Below are 7,871 nucleotides of genomic sequence, written 5' to 3'. Positions count from 1 at the left end.
TTCATGTTTCATAAAATTTCATAATAATCTCAAATGCTAAAAATTGAATCAACTCATGAAACTTCAAATGAGAAATTAATATTTTATTTTTACTCATGTTTGCCAGCAAAAAAATGTGACTCTAGTTTAAAAAAAAAAAGTCTAAACCTTTTGTCTAAATAGGAGCAATTACCTAAGTACAGAAAACTAAGAAACATTATCGCTTCTGTTTTACAGTGGAGTTGATGCTGGTGCACTTCCACATACCCATGACCACTACCTGACCTTTGTGTGATGTCATGAGGGTGAAAGGCACATCAAAGGTTCCAGGAATTATGGGAAACGGGGACTCTTTCACATCCTCACGCTAGCCTGTGGGCACTGGGGGCACGATAAGGGGGGGGGGGGGGGGGGGGGGGGGGGGGGGGGGGGTGAGGGGGTAAGAGGTCCCCATTCCCACACACATTTCTCAACAATGCACCCCTGTCTGTCTCAGGTCTGTTGGAGAGTGCACAGATGGAGCTACTGTATGGCAGCCAACCTCCCGACCCCTCACCCCCCACTCCTCCCCCCGTCCCCGTCCCCGTCCCCGTCCCCCGCCTCCCCCCAACCCCCAGTGGGTGTGGCTGTCACTGGTCACATGTGAGTCAGGTCTGCTTCATGCACATATTACATTACAAACATCACAAAAAGAGGTGAGGTCTATTGTGCGCTATTGTCTCTGGCTCGATTATATGTGACACGGAATTCCATCACATTCAGCGTGCAGCCGAATGCAGATCACATGACCGAACGGGACAAAGCGGTGATGCGACGCGGCCGCCGTGTTCTCTTCAGTGAAAGACGACAAACTTCAAAGTACGCCTCCTGGCCCCTTTGAAGTGCCCTCAGCTTCAAAAGCCAGCAGTTGTGATATCAGACTTCTAATGCAGGATCTCTGGAACCTTCTTTCATAGCCACGGTAACCGGGGAGTGCATACCAGAACAGAAGTTACAGAACCTGCTCCTGATGTGCAGGGGGATTGTGTGGGAGTTCTGTTGCACATCTCATGTGCTCACCACAACTCCGAGTACAAAGTGCAACATTCTGCGTAGAGTGTATAAGTGTATGTATGTATGTATGTATGTGTGTGTGTGTGTGTGTATGTATGCGTGTATGTATGTATACATGTATGTATGTGTGTATGTATGCATGTATGTATGTATGTGTGTGTGTGTGTGTGTGTGTGTATGCATGTATGTATGTATGTATGCATGTATGTATGTGTGTATGCATGTATGTATGTATGCGTGTATGTATGTATGTATGTATACGTGTATGTATGTATGTGTGTATGTTTGCATGTATGTATGTATGTATGTATTGCTCTCTCTCTCTCTCTCTCTCTCTCTCTCTCTCTATCCATCTATCTGTCACATACACACACACACACACACACACATCATAGAGATGTTTCCATTGAATGATCCCGTATAATTTTAAACGAATACACTCTTGTGTTAAAACCTCATTTACAGTCCCTGGGGTTGGCATGACCTGTGTGTCACAAAAGGGCTAGTCCATCTATAAACTAGATGTAATGACAGCAACTGTCTAAAATGTACACTTACAGTATCCCTAAAAACATAATCGATTTTCTGGAGATAAATGCGTAATTTAAATCCCTGTTAAATAATCCTCAACACTAATTTTGAATCTCCCCGTCATAGTGTACAGTATGTAACAGTAGCGCACATGTTTGGTGTATTCTCACCTTTAAGACAGCCCTCGCCTTTAAATCCCGTGTACAAAGGCAAGCGCCTGTCGGCAGACTGTGTGCGCTGCGCTCACACTCCGTACCCCACCATGGCTCCAAACCCGCTACTGCTACAGCAGAGACAGGACGGAGAAGACGAGCCACCGGCCCTTCGCTTCCCCATCCAGAGGCGACCGCCGAGCTGAGACAGCGGCTCGGCGTAGAGGAGGGGGGCATCCCGAAAGGAAAACGTCCTGCTGCCACCTCCTCGATGTCTTCTCCAAGACCCTCGTACAGCAATTTGACAAAGGGGGGTGCGACCCGGCGCAGCGGCGGCAGCAGCAGAGACATGAGCCGGGATTACACCATCAACCTGTCGGTGCGGCAGGTTTTGGGTCTGTGGGTACAGGGCTCGGTGCCCACCCTCCAGCACTTTGCAGGTACCCGAGGGGGAATAGTAGTTGGCGGGGCGACTGATTCGGGGGGGGGGGGGGGGGGGGGGGGGGTAATGGCACAATGCACTTCGACGATTACCTTGTCACTCACTGCCTTTGGCTAGATTGCTTAGATTAAAAGGGACATGTAAACGCAATGGAGTCCATTTTTAAAGGGGCAGGAGATGCTAGCTACTGTATCTCTGTCATCACATCGCCGTTGCTAGAGGTATGTCGAGAATCTCGAACGCTAGCCAACTGGCTACCTACCTGTCCAGGGAGTATTTAAACAGCTGCTCGTAAAAAAAAATGCTCCCGAACAAGATGCACAAATCGTAGCTACTTATCGGGGTTAAGTAGCCTTTAATGTTATTTCCTTTGGGTACTTATTATTTCAACATTTTGACCAGTGTAGCTGCTGATGAAAACAGATCCGCAGCCTTGGTCGGACCATAAATCCCTCTTCTTTTGTCTGTCTAGATTAGTTTAAGCTCCGTTAAGGGATGTGCAAATTGTCATTTTAGGTACTCTCCTAAATGAAGCTCTTGATCGTTTCGGGAGTCCAGCAGTGTGTCCATTAATGTCTCGTTGGCTCTCCAATCGTAGAAGTACAATTTTCAAAAATATATTTCGTTTTCTAGCAACGGGGCGTGTACTCAGGTCACGACATTGCACGAGCGTCGCCTCAGCTGGCAGCGTGCGCTTTTTATGAACCGCTCGGCGGTTAGACTCGAGGCTCGTGACTCAGAATGTACGCGCGGGTACACGCGCTCAAGTGAAATACTAGCGATTAGATTTGATCCTCGGGGAAGCAGATGGAGATGTTCGCGTAATATAATACCTTCTGATTACCGGACGGTTGTAATCCTTTGCAACGGGATATAATGCATTGTAGAGCTGCGGCTAACACCAAGCCGAAAACCAATACCTCTCAAAACACACTTTGGCAAAAATAGACAACCAGGCCACGTCCAATCTGCATATACTCAAATCACAGGGACGACCAAAACCTGAGCGATTGGAGCAATCCGCTGTCGTTCAGTGATAGAATGGGGGCTGGAGATCAGGATAGGTGCTTCAGGTGGGTGTGTCACTGAGTGTATGGTGAGTATGTGCTAGGCATGTAACACTCTGTGCGCTGACAGTGCTGACATTGTAGCCAACTGTCAGTTCCTGGAGCAGAGGTTTACCAGTCGTCAGGTGAGAGAGGGAGAAGATTAGAGATGTAAAGGGCGTGGCGTCCATCGCTCTGGGTCTTGCAGAAGTAAAACGAGCTGACAGCAGTGACTGACATCCTGACTGAGACAGGGTCACGTGTTCCCTGCCTGAACATTGTGTGTGGGCCCCATATGAGTTTCCTGTTTGCTGTATGTACATGCTGTGTATGTGTGTGTGTGTGTGTACTGTGTGAGTGCACTGTGGGTACACCCTGTGTGTGTGTGTGTGTGTATGTGTGTGTTGCAGCGAGGTGGTACTGGGTATAGTGTATGTTTAATTATGTGTGTGTTTGTATTGCAGAGATGTGGTACTGGGTGTAATGTGTGTTTAACTATGTGTGTGTGTGTGTTGCAGAGATGTGGTACTGGGTATAGTGTGTGTTTAATTATGTGTGTGCTTGTGTATGTGTTTGTTGCAGCGATGTGGTACTGGGTGTAATGTGTGTTTAATTACCTGTGTATGTGTGTGTGTTGCAGAGATGTGGTACTGGGTGTAATGTGTGTTTAATTACGTGTGTGTGTGTGTGTTGCAGAGATGTGGTACTGGGTGTAATGTGTGTTTAATTACGTGTGTGTGTGTGTGTTGCAGAGATGTGGTACTGGGTATAGTGTGTGTTTAACTATGTGTGTGTGTGTGTGTGTTGCAGAGATGTGGTACTGGGTATAGTGTGTGTTTAATTATGTGTGTGTGTGTGTGTGTGTTGCAGAGATGTGGTACTGGGTATAGTGTGTGTTTAATTATGTGTGTGTGTGTGTGTGTGTGTTGCAGAGATGTGGTACTGGGTATAGTGTGTGTTTAATTATGTGTGTGTGTGTGTTGCAGAGATGTGGTACTGGGTATAGTGTGTGTTTAATTATGTGTGTGTGTGTGTGTGTGTGTTGCAGAGATGTGGTACTGGGTGTTCCTCTGGTGTCTGTTCTCCTCTCTGCTGGTCCATGGTGCGATGGCGCTGCTCATGCTGGTCACTCTGCAGAGACACAGGAGGGGCCGGCTCATCACCCTGCTGCTGGTCAGCGTGGGCTTCCTGGCCTCCCTCATCGGAGGGGTCATCACCAGTGAGTGCGCTGCCTCCGCCCCCCTGTCTGTGCCTCTGTTTGTGTCTCTGTTTCTATCTCTGTCTGTGTCTCTGCGGTACATCTGTCTGTGCTTCTGTCTGTGACTCTGTTTTTACCACTGTCTATGCTTCTGTCTGTACCACTGTCTGTTTCTCTGTCTGTGCCTTTGTGTCTCTGTCTGTACTGCTGTCTGTGTTTCTGTCTGTGTCTCTGTCTGTGTCTTTGTCTGAGCTTCTGTCTATGCCTCTGTTTTTACCACTGTCTGTGCTTCTGTCTATACCACTGTTTGTTTCTCTGTCTGTGCCTCTGTGCCTCTGTCTGTACTGCTGTCTGTGCTTCTGTCTGTGTTTCTGTCTGTGCTTCAGTCTGTACCTCTGTCTGTGCCTCTGTCTGTGTCTTTGTCTGAGCTTCTGTCTGTGCCTCTGTTTTTACCACTGTCTGTGCTTCTGTCTGTACCACTGTTTGTTTCTCTGTCTGTGCCTCTGTGCCTCTGTCTGTACTGCTGTCTGTGCTTCTGTCTGTACCCCTATCTGTCTGCCAGTAAGTTTGTACAGTCATGTCTGTGTGTCTGTAGCTGTGGTCTGTGCTGGTTTGTGTATGGGCACTGAGGAACAGTGTAGACAACATTCCTGGGCCTCTACAGTGTTATGGGTTCTTACCGGAACAGTCCAGAGTGCTCTGCTTTCCTGTACTGTCTGCGCTTACTTTACTATACTACTGGGGCTTTGAACACATGACCCTCTGAATCACCACCACTGCTACTTCACTCTCTCTGAGCAGCACTGAACAGAATGTGTTTTCCCCATCTCTGAATTATTTCTGAAAAGCTTTCAGTTACTGTGCTGTGGTTGACGGGCGTGGATCTCTTTGTGTGTGCGTTTGTGTGTGTGTGTTTGCATGTCTGCGTGTGTGTGCATGTGTGTATGCGTGTGTGTCTCTGTGTGCATGTGTGTGTCTGTGTGTGTGTTTGTCTGTGTGTGTCTCTGTGTGTGTGTGTGTCTGTGTGTGTGTGAGTGTGTGTCTGTGTGCATGTGTGTGTGTCTGTGTGTGTGTGTCTCTCTCTGTGTTCTGCAGGTGCGGCTGTGGCGGGTGTGTACCGCGTCGCTGGGAAGGACATGGTGCCTCTGGAGGCCTTGGTGTTTGGGGCGGGGCAGACGGTCCTCGGCGTCCTCATCTCCTTCTCCCGTGTCCTCGCCACGCTCTGAGCGGGCGCCTCCCCCCGGCCGTGGAGAGGGGAGGGGCTCGGCGCTGCAGCCGGACCAATGGGAGCCCTGGGATAGAGCCATAGAGAGTAGCAGCAGCCAGCCTATTGGCTGAGAGGGCGACACTCTGGTCCGGGAAAGGCGATGTAGGAGATGGCAGAGATGACGGTTGAAGTTGGTGCTGAGCTTCTGCTCCACAGCGCCCCCTGCCTCTCTCTCTGCTCAAGCGCGGTGACCCCTGGACTGGCCATCCCAGCATGCACTTCACCTGACTGACCTTGCTGTGACCTCTGACCTCGAAAGGAGGCGTGTGGGACGGAAGCAGGAAGTGCTTTGGGGTGTGCATCGACTGCGCGTGCGCTTCTGCTGCGTCAGCATTCAGCGCGCCCCTGTCTGATGCCAATCAGCTGTCCGACATCAATACATCTCCCAGAATCCTTTTCTGCGAAAAAAGGGAGATGACAAAAGAGATTTCCTGAAACATGTTGCATTAGGGTGAAATGCTTTCACTAATAACAAAATCTGTATTTTAATTTATTTTCTTATACGACAGCTTGTGAAGTCAGGCTTTGTCGAAAAATGGAATCCTGACGGATGTTGGAGGACCAGTGTTGGACAGGGAGGTGATGGGATTGGCCACGCATGCCCAGGACAGCCCGGTTATCAGTGTTAAAAAATTTTCAGAACAAACGGCCAGCTCCACCCTTCTGGAAAGTTCTAAAAATGTGTAACAAGTCCATACCCCCCTTTTGACTCTTCTATTTATAGCTCATGAACACGAACACCTGCTGTGCTCATCCCAAACTCCTGCTATAGAGAGCATATTGAGCGTCACTGTGGCTGGCTCTGTGTGCACCCGTTAAAAGAAAGAAAGGCACTTTACAGAGGTCTGATAACCCCCCCCCCCCCCCCCGGCCTCACAGACACCTGCGGAGAGCTCGGCGGCGTGCCCGCCAGAGGGCGCGCCGGCGGACTTGGCGGACTTGGCGGAATGGCGGGCGGGTTGGGCGTCCCCCCTTTCCCTTGCGAGAGCCGTGACCGGCACGAGGTTCTGACGACTCGCTTCCCGCCGGTCGGGTCCATGGCGGGTCCGCTGCCCGTGATGGCGGCCGTGGTGCCGGTCCTGACCCGCACCGGGACTGACCCGTAACCCAGACGGACCCGTACCCCAGACAGACCCGTAACCCAGACGCACCCGTAGTCCAGACCCTGGCTGGTTTTGACCTTTGACCCCACGACCTGCCTGTAAGAATAACAGTATTAAACCATCGCGGTTTTGTATTAATTTTAGCATTTTCGCGTTGGAGTTTGACAGTTGGAGGGAATGCAGACGCTGGTGCGGATGGCTTTGAGATGCCTGGCTCTGGTCTCTGGTAGTTGTGTGTGTGCTGTTTGTGATTCAGACTGAAACGCAGTCTTCCCTGTCTGCTCCTGTCCGTGTCAGGTGGGCAGGTGCCGGTATAGACGCTGTGGACACTGGGGACTGCACGGGGAGATGTATAGGCAGGGTGTTCCAAAGGGTTGTGCTGTGTCTCTGTATACAAAGAGCTGAGAGCTGCACACTAGAGAAGGGAAATAGTCTCGCTCATGTCTGTATGGCTGTAGGTTTTGAAAGCAAAGTGTTTTTTTTTTTTTTATGAGATGGTAGTGCTTCTGTTTTATCTTGAACATAATGAAGGTTTCTCAAAACCTTATAAAAATGCAAGTAAGACTGGGTATGTGGAGGTGTGATGTAATTTGAGGGAAATATGGGCTCAGGATTTCGTAATCGAAAAGAAAGTGGAAAACTTTAAAAGTGCAGGTGGAAAGAACCGCAAATTGTTTCCTGCTTTCCCACCTTAAAAGGCCACAAGAGGGCAACAAAGTCCGCTATAGCCCACTAATCCTGATTTAAAGACCGATTTTCTTATCCTATCACAGGAAAGAACCTTGGATGGTTTTTCCCTTGCTCCAGTACTAAAACACACCACAAGAGGGCGGCAAAGCCTAGTATATGTGAATATGAGCGCGGTCAGCGTAGTTTACATTGTGTGGCTGAATGCTGGAAGATTCTATTCTGCGTGAACTGCATGCTAAAGTTGCTGCTTTATGTATTTAGGAATGCAAGCTTCTTCGTTTCGCTTCTCATTTCAGTCTTGGCAGAGAAGTAGAAAACAAAAGAAAGGACAGAGGTTGAGGCCTGGATTCAAAATTTTTTCCTCAACTTTTTTCTTAAAAAAGGATGTTTTTTCCCCTCGAGCTGTGTCT

General features: G+C 49.1%; 1 protein-coding gene across 1 annotated transcript; it reads left to right on the top strand.

The window, feature by feature from the left end:
- Positions 1 to 1,769: 1,769 nt before the first annotated feature.
- On the top strand, positions 1,770 to 6,523 carry tmem170b (transmembrane protein 170B). Its single transcript, XM_035428366.1, has 3 exons — positions 1,770 to 2,155; positions 4,252 to 4,422; positions 5,497 to 6,523. The coding sequence occupies exons 1-3, from the start codon at positions 1,987 to 1,989 to the stop codon at positions 5,625 to 5,627; spliced, it is 471 nt and encodes a 156-aa protein (XP_035284257.1). The 5' UTR covers positions 1,770 to 1,986; the 3' UTR covers positions 5,628 to 6,523.
- Positions 6,524 to 7,871: the final 1,348 nt, after the last annotated feature.

The sequence above is a fragment of the Anguilla anguilla genome, chromosome 8, assembly GCF_013347855.1.
Source record: "Anguilla anguilla isolate fAngAng1 chromosome 8, fAngAng1.pri, whole genome shotgun sequence".
Classification (NCBI taxonomy): Eukaryota; Metazoa; Chordata; class Actinopteri; order Anguilliformes; family Anguillidae; genus Anguilla; species Anguilla anguilla.
Note: the sequence above shows the minus strand (reverse complement) of the source record. Positions and strands in the feature narration are given on the sequence as shown.